Source organism: Neoarius graeffei, chromosome 11 (assembly GCF_027579695.1).
Source record: "Neoarius graeffei isolate fNeoGra1 chromosome 11, fNeoGra1.pri, whole genome shotgun sequence".
NCBI lineage: Eukaryota > Metazoa > Chordata > Actinopteri > Siluriformes > Ariidae > Neoarius > Neoarius graeffei.
Window position 1 is genome coordinate 54,776,279 of NC_083579.1, and position 18,444 is coordinate 54,794,722.

The window sequence follows — 18,444 nt, forward strand, 5'->3', positions numbered from 1 at the left end:
ATCCTGTTCTACAGGGTCGCAGGCAAGCTGGAGCCTATCCCAGCTGACTACGGGCGAAAGGCGGGGTACACCCTGGACAAGTCGCCAAGTCATCACAGGGCTGACACTTAGGCCCTGTCCACACGGCAACGGATTCAGGTGAATCTGATAAAATTGTTTATTGTTTCAGCCTGGCATCCACACGGCACCGGCGTTTTGGGTGCCCCAAAACGAAATCTTTTGAGAACGGGTTCCAGAGTGAAAAAATTTGGCAACGGCCCCGTTGCAAAGTCGTCTGGATGAGTAGAACAGATTTGTTTGCGATGACGTCACAACCACATGACTGTCAGTGCTTCACGCCGGGTAGAACTGTAACGAACTTGATGCAAGTTGTCAAGAAATCCTATAACTTGGTTCATGAAACGCGCTTACAAAATATTTTCACTGTGAATATTTATTGTGTAATGGTGCAAAGAGAGAGAGAGTGAGAGAATAGCCCTTAGGGCAGAGTCTTTAGTCCAAACACTGCGGAAGCAGTACCAAACCGCGCACCGCCCGTGCGCTTTCCAAAAACAAAAACAATCCCGCCAGCAAACATAGGGGAAAAAAAAGGAGTGATCTCACCTCTTCAGATGTTGGTTTAAGTCCGACAATACATTCCTCAAAAAGGGCGTAGAAGAACAAAGTAATCCATCAACGTGTAACATTCAATCTATTCCGGACCATTAAAGAATTCTGGAGGATATCAGAATGTTGGCGTACTGGCTTCCATCTACCCCCATTCATTCCTCTTTCCGCGTCTTTCGTTTTACGCTACAGATTAATAATCAAAACTTTATGTGGCTAATGCTACAGAAGAAGGGGTTTATGCGCATGCGTCTACTTCTTCTATTGTTCTGGTGTCTCCGATGGGACCGTCTTACAGCGCACGTAGAGGTGTGGCATGTGTATTGCATCGTTTTCAGCAAGCATTGCGTTGCCATATGTACCTGAAATTTTACTGATCTCTTGCCCATGTGGACGCGATATTTAAAAAAAAAATCTCATTGCCGTTGTCCTGTGGATGTAGCCATAGACACAGACAACCATTCACACTCACATTCACACCTACGGTCAATTTAGAGCCACCAATTACCCTAACCTGCATGTCTTTGGACTGTGGGGGAAACCGGAGCACCCGGAGGAAACCCACGCGGACACGGGGAGAACATGCAAACTCCACACAGAAAGGCCCTCGCCAGCCACAGGGCTCGAACCCAGGACCTTCTTGCTGTGAGGCAACAGTGCTAACCACTACACCACCGTACCGCCCATTTTATTTATTTATTTATATGGAAACGTTTCCAGTTCCAAAAATAAATCTCTTTTCCAAATCCAGTTCCAGTCGTGGCCATTTGTTACAGGATCTGATCCACCATTTTTGTATTGACTCAGTACAGGTACAGGAGATCTGATCTGTCTCCTCTCTATGTACACGTTGTCATCTGGTGCTTTTTGTTTTGTTTTTTTTAAAGAACTATAAGGACCTATACATGATGGCAGTACTAGCATCAATGCATCCCTCATACATATAGCGAACACCAAGCACACACATCCTGCTGCATGGGAGTACTGTTGCCCAAAAAAACCTATGTAGAGTATATTGCTTTTTGATTTAAAATGTTAAAAAGCAGAGGTATCCTACCAAGCTATGTTTACATCTACACGTATTAATAGATTTCATTGCTGTGCAGGGCTTCCTTAATGACGTAAATATTGTATGACTTGCCTGAAGTCAGAGGAGCTGCTTCAGTAGAGATTGTGAACCAAACTGACCAAAGATTTGCCCTGAGGCCACATGTAAAATGCAACTCCTACTCTTAATCCAGAAAGGATTTAGATCCAATTTTGGATTAGGAGACTAAAAAGTCATTACCCATATCCTGGGCTTCCACCTCGCTACATCCCTGCAGTTGATGGGGGATCCACATGCACACACATTGACACATAAAGATGCAGAACAGATTACATTGGTGCCACACATTCCAGTGCGAAAGCTGTCTTAGCTCTTACGTGTCGGTGTATATAATCTATATTTTCAACTGAGCGTATAATAGGTTTTAATGGTCTGTCGTTTTGGCCTCATACTCATCGACTGGGCTGAGTGCTGTAGCTGGCAAGTGTGAGATGCCAGAGCTGGGAGGGGGAGACATTTTGGGGCTTCAGAGCTTCCGGCACTGTCTGGGATGCCCTTCTGGATTGGCATTGGGGTCTTCAGGTATACACTCTGTGCCTGGTGGGAGAGATGAAATGGCATACCACGCCCAGCAGGAGCACTACCGGGCAGGCCTGCCCCCAGACTGCCACCCTGGCACCTTACGCCACTTCATTCCACTGCGCCTATGTGCACCTTGTCATCTCAGGGTTGGGCTTGTGCATATAAATTGTGTGTCATTTAAATAACCTGCGAGTTAGTAAGATTTTCAGAAACACTCTTGTCATCAGTACAAAACACTGAGTACCATTAATCAAAATGTTTTGCACTCACTGTGCTCATTTTTGATGAGCAATATTTTAGGGAAAGCTTTGCATTTAAGTTTCTATAGAAACTCGAGCTGAGAGTGTGAGTTAAGCAATCAGGGTTTGGAGTAACTAACCAATACCACATGAGCCAAATTTCCTCATTATTATTTAAATTTTCAAATGAACTGGAAGATCCTCGGCATCATGAGTCTTTGATGTTCCGAGTCAAATGAGGTGGATGTCTGTGTGTACTGATGGGTTTGGAAGCCATTTCCTTTCAAAAACCGAGTTACCCGTTTCTCAAACCCGTCACTTGGCCTCCCTTTGATTTGTCAATTACTGAAACACTTTTCCAAACCACATAGTTGATAGCCAAATTGAGTGTCTTATTATGTTTCCATACTGGTGCTTGATGAGCCTTTGAGGAAGGCCGGCCTCAATGATAACAGTAATTGTTGAATGTTGTTTTTAAACCTGTAGGGAATATATAGCTGTTTGAGATCTTTGAACTTGTAGTTCATTAGGACTATTTTCCACTCACTAAAATAATAATTCAGATTTTATTAATTTTATGCTTGTTTATTTAAAAAAAAAAAAAACTTTTTAGCTCCACAAGTCTTCTGAAGATATTTTTATCTTCAAGCAAACCTTCATAAGTCAAATTTCTGATAAGACATTTTACCTCCTAATATCTAGTAGCCCTCTTTATGTCGACTGTTTCCACCACCAAGAAAGCCATGCCATACTTCAGTACCTCTGCTGATTTTGGTTCGTCCTCTTGTCCTGGTTCGGTGTAAAATGAACTGGGACGTACAGGTGAAGTTAAATAAAGTGCAGGCCACTGACTGAACAAACACAATCACACAGATGTCCTGATTTAATAGCTCTGGCTGGAATTGCTTCTCTAATAACGCAAACATCTGCAGTAGTAGATTAGTGTTGTTTGCTAAAGTTTCTCATGCTTTTCAAAAGTCCTTTCCCTGGTGCATTTAAGAGGCTCGCAATTTAAATTATATAAGCAGTGCTAAACAGCAGTTTAGTGTTTAAAATTCATTTTTATTTATTTACCCGTAGTGTTTTATCATCACGAATCAGCTTGACCTTACACTTAATAAACATTCCATCCGTTCATTATCTGTAGCCGCTTATCCTGTGCAGGGTCGCGGGCGAGCTGGAGCCTATCCCAGCTGACTATGGGCGAGAGGTGGGGTACACCCTGGACAAGTCGCCAGGTCATCACAGGGCTGACACATGGACACAGACAACCATTCACACCTACGGTCAATTTAGAGCCACCAGTTAACCTAACCTGCATGTCTTTGGACTGTGGGGGAAACCGGAGCACCCGGAGGAAACCCACGCGGACACGGGGAGAACATGCAAACTCCACACAGAAAGGCCCCCATTGGCCATGGGGCTCGAACCCAGACCTTCTTGCTGTGAGGCGACAGTGCTAACCACTACACCACCGTGTCGCCCATAATGAACATTCCCCATGTTTAAAGTACAGTCCTCCATTGAGGCAAAGCTTCACTGTTTGCTCCTTACCTAAGATACAACATGAAGGTCGTACCTAGTACCCTCATGAAGAGTGTAGGAAGTAATTTGAGATTCAACTCCAGAAAATTACACTAAACCTGCTCTGTGTTTTCAATAAAGATTAAAGTATTGGCACACTTAGCTGTGTTTGACAGCACTGGTGTCCATTAAGTGAAAGTTTTCGTTCTTTTATTCATTTTAGTAAGCGCTTAATCCTGCTCAGGTTTGCGATGGATCCAATCCCAGCACCAGTGGGCTCAAGGCAGGAGAATTAACCCAGGATGGGACAACAGTCCATGGCAGGGCACTATACGTAGACACATTTGATAGCAGTTTAGCATAGCCAGTCTGCCTAACTGCATGTTTTTGGACAGTGGATGGAAACCAGAGAACCTGGAGGAAACCACGTGAATTTCAGAAGAATATGCGAAACTTCATGCAGACAGTAACCTGAGCTCCATGTACATTTTAACATTAGATAAGATATGGATTCATTTTATTTAAAAACATTTTTTTTTGAGTACTCTTTTACTATTTGTACCCATCAAGTCACTATTTTATGCGGTGGAAATGCGACATGCACACTTAGCCTGGGTATTGATAGTTCCCGAGTTCCCATTTATTGCTGAGCTGTGGTGAACTGCACTGTTTGGTGGAGAAATATATACAGTGCCTTGAAAAAGTATTCATACCCCTTGAACTTTTTCACATTTTTCCACCTTACAATCACAAACTTAAAAGTTTTTTATTGAGATTTTATGTGATAGACCAACACAGAGTAGCACATAATTGTGAAGTGAAACGAAAATGATAAATGGTCTTCAAAATTTTAAACAAATAAAAATCTGAAAAATGTGGTGTGCATTAGTATTCAGCCCCCTGTACTCTGATACCTCTAAATACAATCCAGTGCAATCAACTGCCTTCAGAAGTCATCTAATTAGTTAATAGAGTCCTACTGTGTGTAATTTACTCTCAGCATAAATACACTTGTTCTGTGAAGGCCTCAGTGGTTTGTTAGAGAACACTGAAGAACAAACAGCATCATGAAGACCAAAGAACTCACCAGACAGGTCAGGGATAAAGTTCTGGAGAAGTTTAAAGCAGGGTTAGGTTATAAAAAAAAATATCCCAAGCTCTGAACATCTCAAGAAGCACTGTTCAATCCATCATTCAAAAATGGAAAAAGTATGGCACAACTGCAAACCTACCAAGACATGGCCGTCCACCTAAACTGACAGAGCGAGCAAGGAGAGCACTGGTCAGAGAAGCAGCCAAGAGGCCCATGATCACTCTGGAGGAGCTGCAGAAATCCACAGCTCAGGTGGGAGAATCTGTGCACAGGACAACTATAAGTCATACACTCCACAAATCTGGCCTTTTTGGAAGAGTGGCAAGAAGAAAGCCATTGTTGAAAGACAGGCATAAGAAGCCATGTAGGGGACACAGCAAACATGTGGAAGAAGGTGCTTTGGTCAGATGAGACCAAAGTTGAACTTTTTGGCCTAAATGCAAAGCGCTATGTGTGGCGGAAAACTAACACTGCTCATCACCCTGCACACACCATCCCCACTGTGAAACATGGTGGTGGCAGCATCATGCTATGGGGATGCTTTTCTTCAGCAGGGACAGGGAAGCTGGTCAGAGTTGATGGGAAGATGGATGGAGCTAAATACAGGGCAATCCTGGAAGAAAACCTGTTGGAGGCTGCAAAAGACTTGAGACTGGGAAGGAGATTCACCTTCCAGCAAGACAATGACCCTAAACATACAGCCAGAGCTACAATGGAATGGTTTAGATCAAAGAAAATTCATGTGTTAGAATGGCCCAGTCAAAGTCCAGACCTAAATCCCATTGAGCCTCTGTGGCAAGACTTGAAAATTGCTGTTCACAGACGCTCTCCATCCAATCTGGCTGAGCTTGAGCTATTTTGCAAAGAAGAATGGGCAAAAATTTCAGTGTCTAGATGTGCAAAGCTGGTAGAGACATACCACAAAAGACTTGCAGCTGTAGTTGCAGCAAAAGGTGGCTCTACAAAGTATTGACGCAGGGGGACTGAATACTAATGCACATCACATTTTTCAGATTTTTATTTGTTTAAAATTTTGAAGACCATTTATCATTTTCGCTTCACTTCACAATTATGTGCTACTCTGTGTTGGTCTATCACATAAAATCTCAATAAAAAACTTTTAAGTTCGTGGTTGTAAGGTGGAAAAATGTGAACAAGTTCAAGGGGTATGAATACTTTTGCAAGGCACTGTATTAGATGATTTGAGCTTCTTCGTTTAATAGTACCGAATTCATACAAATCCTGTGAATCAATGCATAAAACCGTAAACAACAATCACTCAGCATTTTCCACACCTTCCTGAGAATTTCATTACATAACACAATCAGCCATGTGGTCTAAAAGGGACTCCACCCATCCTCCCTGCTGCTCGTTCGCCCAGGTCTCTTTCTTCCACACATGCGGTGGTACACACCTGCCAAGATCAGGCTGGACCAGTCCTGAGTACAGCAGCTGATTTCACAGCTGGCTGCGCTCCAGAGCCCACCTGTCTCACTGCGGTTTTGTTTTTCTAGGGGCCTTCACCATATGGCTGTAACTCTGCTCTTCACATCATAGCCACCACATTCACCCAGTCCTGCGTGCTTTTTAAATCGGGCCGTGTTAATGTTGCATGTGAGAATGATTTCAAGCAGTGAGAAATGTTACAATGCTTTCGATTTGGAATATATTATTATGTATTCCAAGCTGTTTCTTTCGGGAAAGGCTTGTCTTATTAACACAGACCAAATGTTGAATAAACGAATACATTTTTTGTGAAATGTGTAAGCCATTCCTGGTGTCCTATCACACAGTGAGACACTGCTGATAAATGGCCACCCCCAGCATGACCAATGCTTCATTTGACATACATGCAGTAATACTCCTTAACAGATATTTAATAAAGAGGTCTTTTCCTCTGATTATTCGGTTCAGAATAAGGGGAAATACAGTTATTTTACAGTATTATACAATTACTCTAATTTCTCTTTGCCTGGAGGCCCAAGATTGTGTCTGCTACACTGGAAGTCAGTATTACATCCATATTACATTTCTCCATCTCCACAGGCACTTCCTAATAGCAGTCGCCAAGCAAGGAGAGGATCAGCGTTTGCCTATTACCATATGTCCAAAATTAATACAGTCTATGCAACTGTGCATAATTCAGAACCACAGATGCCTAATGACTTTGCTGCAATAATGATGGTGGAAGAAATTGCTGAATGACATATACACGTGGAGTCCGTTTGTCCACATAGCGCGGGTAGTTAGGGGATTAAAGTTGGCTTGCTGCAGGAAATTGTTTTAGTGTTCGTATTGTTTGGGGGCTGATTAATTTTTCGCACGCACTGTGCATAATGTTCTATAATGTCCTGTTTCAACCTTTCCTCCAACCTTTAAACACCCCTCGGCCGTTCTTATAGACACCGCTCACATAAGGTTTAGTGGGTTTTTTTGCAAGATATAAATTAAATATCAGTTTTTGTGCTACAAATACTTTCAAATCAGTGATAAAAAGTGATCGGTTCATATACTGTAATACTGTATTTCCTGCCGCAGCGCATGTTTTGTAATATGTAGAGTTACATTTCAGAATAAAAACTCCAATCCATCATAATGAGCAAAACTTCATCAAATATATTGCACCTTGAATTAGCTGAAGATGATTAATTATTCACTGTTTATATCACCTCTAATATTTAACCCCTTACACTCCTAGAGCTGTTACAGGGTCCAGACTTACATTCTTTGTTTCTTTTCTATTAGTTTCACTGCAGTTAATGTAGTTAATTCATAGTTCCTGAATAAAGGGATGTATACAGAGTCACTGACATAAGTTTTAGGAAAATTATGCATATTGATAGATCAATTGCTTAAGTCAGTTTTCTGGATGCACCATTTGCAAATTACCTGCATGTAGTTCACACATCCAGGGTTGCCAGGGTTTCTTGAGTAGAAGCATTTGAGTTGTGGGTTTCAGTAGGATAAAGACCACCACCTTTAAACACCAAACACTTGCCTATGAGTCTGAAAAAAATCAGGGATAGAAAGTGTGGGGGCGGCACGGTGGTGTAGTGGTTAGCGCTGTCGCCTCACAGCAAGAAGGTCCTGGGTTCGAGCCCCGTGGCCGGCGAGGGCCTTTCTGTGTGGAGTTTGCATGTTCTCCCCGTGTCCGCGTGGGTTTCCTCTGGGTGCTCCGGTTTCCCCCACAGTCCAAAGACATGCAGGTTAGGTTAACTGGTGACTCTAAATTGACCGTAGGTGTGAATGTGAGTGTGAATGGTTGTCTGTGTCTATGTGTCAGCCCTGTGATGACCTGGCGACTTGTCCAGGGTGTACCCCGCCTTCCGCCCGTAGTCAGCTGGGATAGGCTCCAGCTTGCCTGCGACCCTGTAGAAGGATAAAGCGGCTAGAGATAATGAGATGAGATGAGAAAGTGTGGGCTGAAGAAGGAAAATAGGGTTTTTCTTTGCTACACTGTAATGCAGTGTAACATAAAGGCAAGAGACTATTTAAAACTGGGGAAAAAAACACCAATACAATGATGTGAATGAGAAAACAACACTGAAATAAACATCTAATATTAGCCTAGTATATAGGCAATTTATTCTATCCAAGTTCGCTGGATATGAGCAATCGCACACTCTGATTGGCTACTCTACTACTATGCAATCAGCTCATATACCATGAGTAGAGAAAAACAAAACGGCGGAGCGTGTTGGTGAATCAACCGAGGATGAAATAAAAACTCTATTCGAAAACAAAACCCCCCAAAATACAAAAAAAGCAACAAAATAATATAGAATGAAAGTATTTGATGGTAAGAATGTATTGGGTTTTTTATTTTTTATTTTTCAAGAATTATTATTATTATCGCATTTTTCACAAATTGCTACGGTCATTTCGCCAGTTTATTTACATTCTAAGCGGAAATTATTTTTGTTGGACATTTTGTATCAAGTTTTTATTTATTTAGTTTGCAAATAATAAAAATAAAAATGCTCTGTTTCTCAAAATCCGGTGACTGTGGATAGAATAAAGCAGTTATTCCTCTCAATCTAGTCGTACACGGCTTATAGCCGGCTATCAGCTCATGTACGACTCAAATAACTTTTGTGGAATAACTGTTAAATATATTGCATGAATAGTCCTAATTATAATTATCACATTTAACAATTTTAAATGGGTTGTAATTTAACCATATGTCTGCCAACTTCATTACTAAGCAGCTTATAAAATGGCACGTGATCCTGTATATTATTATTATTATTATTATTATATATTTTTTTAGATTGCATGCTGACAGTTAATTGTGAGCACAGTTGAGGTCATGAATTCCTAATGTGAATGCGGTATGTAGGCTATTTTCTCACACTTTTAATTTGCTATTTTGAGTTGTCAAAGAAATAAAAATAATTCCCAAAGTTTTTATGAATTCGAATCACTCCTGTACAGAAAATGGCCACAGGTTAAAGGAAAAGCTAATGAAGCATTCATCCATTATGCTTAAGCAAACTGTGCCCCACATGCATAATTCTTGAACAACTTTTGGATGGTGTTTGTAGTAAATCTGTAGTTATATCTGCATGCGATTTCAGTATTAAATCCTCACTGTACATATGTAGCTCAAGTTTGAATATATGTTCAATATGCTTTAAAATGAATACCTAAATGATCAGTTGAAAGTTTAAGAAGTTCAATCAAATTAATATTACATATCCATCCATTATCCATAATCGCTTATCCTGTGTAGGGTCGCAGGCAAGCTGGAGCCTATCCCAGCTGACTATGGACGAGAGGCGGAGTACACCCTGGACAAGTCGCCAAGGGTTGACACATATAGAGACAAACAACCATTCGCACTAATGGTCAATTTAGAGTCACCAGTTAACCTAACCTGCATGTCTTTGGACTGTGGGGGAAACCGGAGCACCCGGAGGAAACCCACGCGGACAACATGGAAACTCCGCACAGAAAGGCCCCCGTCAGCCACCGGGCCTGAACCCATAACCTTCTTGCTGTGAGGCGACAGTGCTAACCACTACACCACCGTGCCGCCACATTAAATATCATAACCATCTAAATTTTCAGGGATGCTTTTTCATTTGATAAGGAAAAAATATATTTGAGTTTTTCCCATACCTTTCCACTCTGTAGCTGATTTAGAGAACAAGTGTTTAACCCTCATGTTGATGAAGTGTATGGAAAAGTGTGTTCCATCATATGATCTATGATGTGTATATACTCACTCTGCATGAGTGAGTGTTTATTTTTGTTGAACCGCTGTGAGCTGAGCTGCAGAACTACAGAAGTGCAGACAGCAGCATCTCCGACAGCACACCAAGATTAAAGCAAATATGCCTCCGATGCGGCACTGGAGTGTCACTCATTCTCTCTTATCACAGAGCTGAGAGAGAGAGAGAGAGAGAGAGAAGCAGACAGAGATGGAGAGGGAGTAGGAGAGACCCGGGTGGTCCTGCGAGTACAGAAATGAGAGACGTGTAGCATGCAGCGCATCAAACACCTTCCCTTAGACATACTGACACTCGTAAATAGAGAGATGTCAAGCGTCATTAGAGGGATAGAGATTTAAAGAGGGGAGTGAATGCAGCTGAGCACTCCTGTCAACCTCAGCTGCTGATGTTTGGGGGAGGTTTAAATCGGACTGGATGTGATGGTCCACACTGCGAACCCCTGCCTCTGGATGGAATTCCTGCTGTAGCCCCCTGTTTCCAGAGTGTGCTGGGGTTAATTGACACACAGGGGAGTAGATTTGAAGGTGTGGGGGGTCTGTACCTTAACTACAGTGCTTGTGGTTACTCCTCAGTCTTCTGTCTGTGTGACTACGGAGTAGCTGATATCACCAAGTAGACCATTACTACTCTGACATCCCATTAGCCTGAGTGCACCTACATTCACATACCCAAACACGTCCCATATTGTGTGAAATGGAAAAAAAAAAAATAAAAGGACTGTGAAAATAAGGTTGGGGGGGAAAGGAAGAAGGCGAAACAGTCAAAGAGTTCCACTCCCCCATTTTCTTCTTTTTTTCTATCCTTACCCTTCTCTTCTCTCTTTTTTCCAGACTTACTTTGCTTTCCCTGCGAAAGCTCCATTGTTCCCCTTCGCCTAAGTCTCATCAGGCTCTTTTGTGGCCGACTATCACAGCGGCAGGCAAAACGGCACTGGAAACGTCTAAATGGTATCATGGCTTGCGATTAAGCGTGTGCGCTGCAGCAGTGCTGCCGCTGCTTATGAGTCAGGTCTGATAAGGCGGGGGCCCTGCTCTCTACTCAATTTCAGATACCGTTAATGGAATCTGTCTTGTGCGATTGTAATATGAGAGCGCCTAATTTGCCATGGAGCTTGAAGCTGTCAGCGGCGAGGGATTGCAGGGTCAGGAGGGACCTGGCAGCCGCTTGGCCCGCGGCGTGTATCTGTGCTGCTGAATAGAGCAGCTCTCTGCCTGTCACTTAGCTGATAGGCTGATGAGGACTCTAAGCCACTCGCTACAATGAGGAGAGGGCCATACCGCCTGACTACCCCCTCCCAACTTTAATTGTCAAGCTCACTAAAATTTTCCAAACCAATGTGCTAGACAGAGTTGAGCCCCCCCCCCCCCCCCCCCCCCTTCCAGGCATCATTCTCAACTTTTTCGACTGCATTTCTATCCAGTCTGGTTCCTATCTTCTGGCTTTCTCTCCCCGACACACATTCTGATTCTCCTTGCTGTGTGTGCTCCTGCTCTCTCTCCCCCAGTGGGTCTTACTAATAAGCATTGGGTCTTAACACACATTTTCCTTGATTACTGTTAAAGAGATGAAGATAGCACTATGTTATAAGGAACAATTGGCTTTAATTAAGACTGGGATTGTCAACTAATTTTGACTACTACAGTTCCTTACAAAGGTCTGGATTTGGACTAACATGATTGAATGGTGACAACAATGGCCTTTTACTGCCTAACCCCTATATTGTGGCTAAACGTAAGAAAATTCAAAGTGGTTATTTAAAATAACTAGTCAATAGCGGGGTGTCGTGGCTCAGGTGGCTAAGGCACCATACCATAAATCCAGGGACCCAGGTTTGATTCCAACCTGAGGTCATTTCCCAATCCCTCCCCGTCTCTCTCTCCTGTTCATTTCCTGTCTCTATACTGTCCTATCCAATAAAGGTGAAAAAAAAAGCCCAAAAACTAGTTGATGGCACTAGTCAAAAGTAGTAACATGAAACATTACTACTGATAGTAATGTTTCATGTTACCACTTTTGACTAGTGCCATCGACTAGTTATTTTAAATTTGACACTGAGATAATAAACACATCCTTCTCTGTCCAGTTATTTTAAAGCTATACGGCCTTTCGATTTCATAAAATTGGTGAAATTTAGTTCCCTCTGAAATTTTGTCATTACGATATATGTTTATTTCTGTAATATCTCACAAAATATCAGGCCATTCTGTGGCTGGGAAGTGATTTAATTTGAGGGGACTCCCGAGCAAATAACGTGCATGAAATCACTTGCTTCGCGCAGTCAAGCAGACAGAGGAAGTCCGTCTGCACATGCGCAGGTTTACCTTCTTCTTTTCTTCTTTTGGGTTTTATGGCAGTTGGCATCCAGTGTTGCATTACTGCCATCTACAGGTTTACCTTGACCGTGCACTGACAGTTAAATGAACAGCTGATCACACCGAGGTGCTCGCTGACCGCTGATATTTATTAGTTTGGTCCTGCGTTTCCTTTCCTTTGCAACATAATGTCTTTTCTTCTCGCTTTCCGTTACTGTAGTCGGTCTTTCACATTTCATTCGCACACTCACGTCCTCCATTTTTCTCTTCTGTTTCAAATTTGTATCCCACAATGCCTTGCGTGAACAGGGAAAGCCCACCATGTGATGCATGACGTAGTATTTTGAATTGGGTCATGGTGAAGCAGGAAAAAATAGCGGAGAATTTAGGGCCTTCCTTGAAGATGATATCGCCTGGATGGCAGCATATTGCTCTGAAACGTGTATATATCATTCAGCATTAATGATGCCTTCCCAGATGTACAAGCTACCCATGTCATGTGCACTAATGCCCCCTCATACCATCACAGATGCTGGCTTTTGAACTGTGCACTGATAACAAGCCAGATGGTCCCTCTCCTCTTTTAGCCTGGAGGACGTGGTGTCCATGATATCCAAAAGGAATTTCACATTTTGATTTGTCAGACCACAGGACAGTTTTCAAGTTCATCCATTGTAAAAGAGCTCGGGCCCAGAGAAGGTGGCGGTGTTTCTGGATATTGTTTATATCTGGTTTTAACTTGCATTTGTGGATGCAGTCATGAACTGTTTTCACAGACGATGGTTTTCTGAAGTGTTCCTGAGCCCATACAGTGATTTCCACTACAGAATCATGTCTGCTTTTAATGCGGTGTCGCCTGAGGGCCTGAAGATCACAGGCATCTAGTGTTGGTTTTCAACCTTGTCTCTTGCATACAGAGATTTCTCCAGATTCTCTGAATCCTTTAATGATATTACGTACCGTAGATGATGTGATCCCCAAATTCTTTGCAGTTTTACATTGAGGAACATTATTCTTAAATTGTTGCACTGTTTGCTCACACAGTCTTTCACAGAGCAGTGAACCCCTCCCCATCTTTACTTCTGAGAGACTCAGCCTCTCTGGGATGCTCTTTTTGTACCGTCCTATTACATACTTATTGGCAATTAACCCAATTAATTTTTTTTAACATTACACAGCTTGGGCGGCACGGTGGTGTAGTGGTTAGCGCTGTCGCCTCACAGCAAGAAGGTCCGGGTTCGAGCCCCGTGGCCGACGAGGGCCTTTCTGTGCAGAGTTTGTATGTTCTCCCCGTGTCCGCGTGGGTTTCCTCCGGGTGCTCCGGTTTCCCCCACAGTCCAAAGACATGCAGGTTAGGTTAACTGGTGACTCTAAATTGACCGTAGGTGTGAATGTGAGTGTGAATGGTTGTCTGTGTCTATGTGTCAGCCCTGTGATGACCTGGCGACTTGTCCAGGGTGTACCCCGCCTTTTGCCCGTAGTCAGCTGGGATAGGCTCCAGCTTGCCTGCGACCCTGTAGAACAGGATAAAGCGGCTACAGATAATGAGATGAGATGAGATTACACAGCTTTTCCAGTCTTTTGTTGACCCTGTCCCATTTTTTTAAAAACGTGTTACTGGCATCAAATTCAAAATGAGCATATATTTTTCGAAAAACAATACATTTTCTCAGTTTCAACATTTGATATGTTGTCTTTGTACCATTTTCAATGAAATATAGGGTTTCCATGATTTGCAAATCATCACATTCTGTTTTATTTATATTTCACACACCGCTCCAAATTTTTTGGGAATTGAGGTTGTACTTCAAGTACAAAAACGTATGTTTTTGCCAATATTCAGCTTTTACTAGTATTGAATTGAGTCATGAAATGTGTGGTGTGGTGAATTTTGCTTATGTCCCAGATGAAGAAAAAAAATTTCCATTACAGTGCAGAGCTATTCAATTTCAGTTAATTTTGGGCCTTTTGGTGAGGGTCAAACCCCCAGCGTGACCACCAGCTGCCACACCAGGCTGTTCACTACCATATGGCTGCTGGTTACAGCATATACACTCAAGTTGAATTGGTATGTGCCAGACTCTCATGTTATATTTTCTCTATGGTCTGACTGACTGTGGTATTTTCCAAAGAGATTGATGGTCTATTTTTCCTTATGCCAACAACAGTGGCACCATAACCTCAATCCATTATTGTCATGTAGTGCAAAAGTCAGACTGTAATCCACACCAGGTTGAGGATTAAGGATGTGTAGCTTTGTTTATTAGCTGCAGTAAATCAGAAGCTTAGTGGTAATCCCAGAGAGAAAGTTGTCTGAATGCAGTGACTGAATGAATGTGTGTTCCTTCTCTCAGAATGGCTGGGCCTGGTCCGGGAGCTGTGCTGGCAGGTGGAAGCTTCGCTCTATCCAAACTCGTGTGCCAGTGGTCACTAGTGGCTGAAGTCTTCTCACTTAATAACCTATTTGTGGGGTTCCTTTTCTCCCTCTCAGCCTGCTTCCATAATGCAGAGAGTGTGGACCAAAAGAAAAAGGTAATAAACACTATTTCCTAATTACAGCTCGCAATGCAATGCTTGTCATTTGCATGAGTTGTCCTTTCTCATTATCGGTTTCCAGTTTGCTCTGTGGGGGGCGCTGTGCTGTGGTCTGAGTCTGTGTAACCAGCACACTCTGGTTGTGTATGTGCTAATCATCATTCCCTGGGCTCTGCTCCAGCTCTACACTTACAAAGTGAGTAAGTGCACAGTATTTTATCACCGATGTGTCTATTTAAAATGCCACATATTGCACAGTGTGCTGTTAAAGGTATACTGCCTTTCAGATTTTACAAGTGTAGGTCTCATTTCATCTCATTATCTCTAGCCGCTTTATCCTGTTCTACAGGGTCGCAGGCAAGCTGGAGCCTATCCCAGCTGACTATGGGCGAAAGGCGGGGTACACCTTGGACAAGTCGTCAGGTCATCACAAGGCTGACACATATGACACTTTTCCACTACCAACGCGGCTGAGTTGGGCTGAGCCGTGCCGTGCTGAGTTGGGCTGAGTCGAGCTGAGCGGGGCTGTTGGAGTTGCATTTCGACTACAACCGCGCTGAACCGTGCTGGCTGGAAGTGGGTGGACACATTGGGTGGAGTTAGCGAAAGTGGGTGGACGTCACGTGATGTCGTTAGGCGGCGCAAATAGTGACATCAGTGATCTTTTAAGTGGTAGTCTCACAACCCGGATAGTAAACAATAAACATGGAGTCGTTAGTGTTGCTGGTCTTGGTGCTGTGGCTTGTTGTCACCGACAACGCCAACAGATACTGGCAAGAGCGTATAGATGAGGCGAGGCGCATAAGGCTTCAGAAATTCTCGTAATTCGTAATTCTTCTTCTTCCGGGTTTACGGTGTTTACAGATCCCAACGTGCTCGCGGGGCGTGTGTGGGCGTGTGAGGACACTCCTCCTCACCAATCAGTGCACAGGGGAGTGTCTCCTCACGCCCCTAGCCTCACTCGGCTCGGTTTGGCTCGCTTCAGCCCCACTCCAAAACCGTGCGAGTTTTGGGTGCTAAGCAGGGCTGAAGCGAGCTGAGTCGTGCTGCTCTAAGGTAGTCGAAACGCGAGCCGTGTCGGGCTGAAGCGAGCTGAAGTGAACTGAAAAAGGGTAGTGGAAAAGGGCCAATAGACACAGACAACCATTCACACTCACATTCACACCTACGGTCAATTTAGAGTCACCAGTTAACCTAACCTGCATGTCTTTGGACTGTGGGGGAAACCGGAGCACCCGGAGGAAACCCACGCAGACACGGGGAGAACATGCAAACTCCGCACAGAAAGGTCCTCGCCGGCCACGGGGCTCGAACCCGGACCTTCTTGCTGTGAGGTGACAGCGCTAACCACTGCACCACTGTGCCGCCCCCAAGTGTAGGTCATAAAAATAATTTTCCCGACATCCAATTATTTTTGTTTAGTGGACCGAAAGCTACTGAATTCAAATCAGACTTCCAATTTTATTAGTTCTTTTTTTTTTTTTAAATAGAACAATTAATGAATTTAAGGCCACGTGGCTCTAAATTCTCCACTATTTTTCCCTGCTTCACCATGACCCAATTCAAGATACCACGTCCTGCATCATGTGGTGGGCTTTCCCCGGTCGTACAAGGCATTGTGGGATACAAATTTGAAGCAGGAGAGAAAAATGGAGGACGTGAGTGTGCAAATGAAACGTGAAAGATCGACTACAGTAACGGAAAGCGAGAAGAAAAGATGTTATGTTGTGAAGGAAAGGAAACGCAGGACCAAACTAATAAATATTGGTGGTCAGCGAACACCTCGGTGTGATCAGCTGTTCGTTTAGCAACAGAATGATGTAACTGTCAGTGCACGGTCAAGGTAAACCTGTAGATGGCAGTAATGCAATACTGGATACCAGCTGTTGTAAAACCCAAAAGAAGAAGAAGGTAAACCTGCGCAAGCGCACACGGACTTCCTCTGTCTGTTTGACTGTGCGATGCGAGCAATTTCATGCACATTATTTGCTAAGGAATGCCCTCAATTTAAATAACTTCACAGCCACAGAATGGCCTGTTTTTTTTTTTTTTTGAGATATTACAGAAATAAACATGTATCACAATGACCAAATTTCAGAGGGAACTAAATTTCACCGAGTTCATGAAATCGAAAGGCCGTCTCGCTTTAATGTATATTCTTCTATTATATATTTAATTTAGAGAAATTAGAGAGAAATAAGCAAAAACAAACAAAAAACCCCCCCCACATACTTAGCTCTTGCACTCAGCCTTCAAAGTAAATTACTATGCAAACTAGTTAAGCAGGGTGTTGGATTGAACTAGCTTGTACTCTGCTGACAGTGTTTAGGAGCTGGCAGGCTGCTCTGTAGATTACTGGACATTCTGCCAATCTGCAGTCTTCTAAGTAAATTAGTTCAAGGGAACTCGTCCAGGAATGAGAGCTCTTCCAATAATCATGAACTTACAATGTGCTAATAATTTTTTACCTACATTTGCTTATTTAAATGCGATTAGTTTTTTTTCAGTCATGTATTTGTTGAAACAGCTAAATGTTTCTTCTTTCAGGGGTTGTGTTTTTCAACCATAGTATCTCTAGGTGTGTGTTTCCTCACCGGATTCCTGCCCTACCTCTACCTTCCTATTTCCTCATACCTAAACAAAGCTCGATGGAGTTGGGGAGACCAGACGACCCTCAGCGGCCTGCTTACACACCTGCTCAGGGCTGAGTACGGCACCTTCAGCCTGGTACACACTCTCATTTAAATACTGGCAAGCTGGCATAATCTTAGCTAACCCTTGACCGTGGAGAATGTTTACACTTTGTACTGCTTTGCTCTTATGCAGTTTTGTTTTCCTTTGTCTTTGTTTTTCTTGCTTTGTTCAGGCAAAATCTGAGGGTAAAGTTAACCTGGTGAGGATGCTACAGTGAGTATATCAGCTCCAGACTGAGTTCAGTATTGTCATTACAGCTACAGAGTTGAAGTCATGTTTTCATTTCCCTGTAATATTGTTCATAAAGTTTAATTTCATCTTCTGATTCCAGCAAATGAACATTGACACTTTTTTCACTTAATGGCACGCTAAATGACACGTTATGTGTTTTACATTATCCACAAAAGTAAAATTTTAAGCTATTAAAGTAATGCGTAGAGGCTAAAGCAGCTACTAGAACATCAGTATCTTTACATAAAATTAGGGCTGTAACGATACACCCAACTCACGATTCGATTCGTATCGCGATTTTTGACCCACGATTCGATACGCCCACGATTTTTTTTAAAATGTTTTT

At 42.9% G+C, this 18,444-nt stretch overlaps 1 protein-coding gene across 1 annotated transcript in view; it reads left to right on the forward strand.

Annotated features, from left to right (window-relative positions):
• Nucleotides 1–18,444, forward strand: part of tmem260 (transmembrane protein 260) — a 46,603-nt gene that overhangs the window by 17,432 nt on the left and 10,727 nt on the right. Inside the window, exons 4-7 of the mRNA XM_060933063.1 lie at nt 14,993–15,170; nt 15,256–15,369; nt 17,721–17,900; nt 18,040–18,080. Coding sequence (XP_060789046.1) covers nt 14,993–15,170; nt 15,256–15,369; nt 17,721–17,900; nt 18,040–18,080 — 513 coding nt within the window. The remainder of the gene's footprint in view (nt 1–14,992; nt 15,171–15,255; nt 15,370–17,720; nt 17,901–18,039; nt 18,081–18,444) is intronic.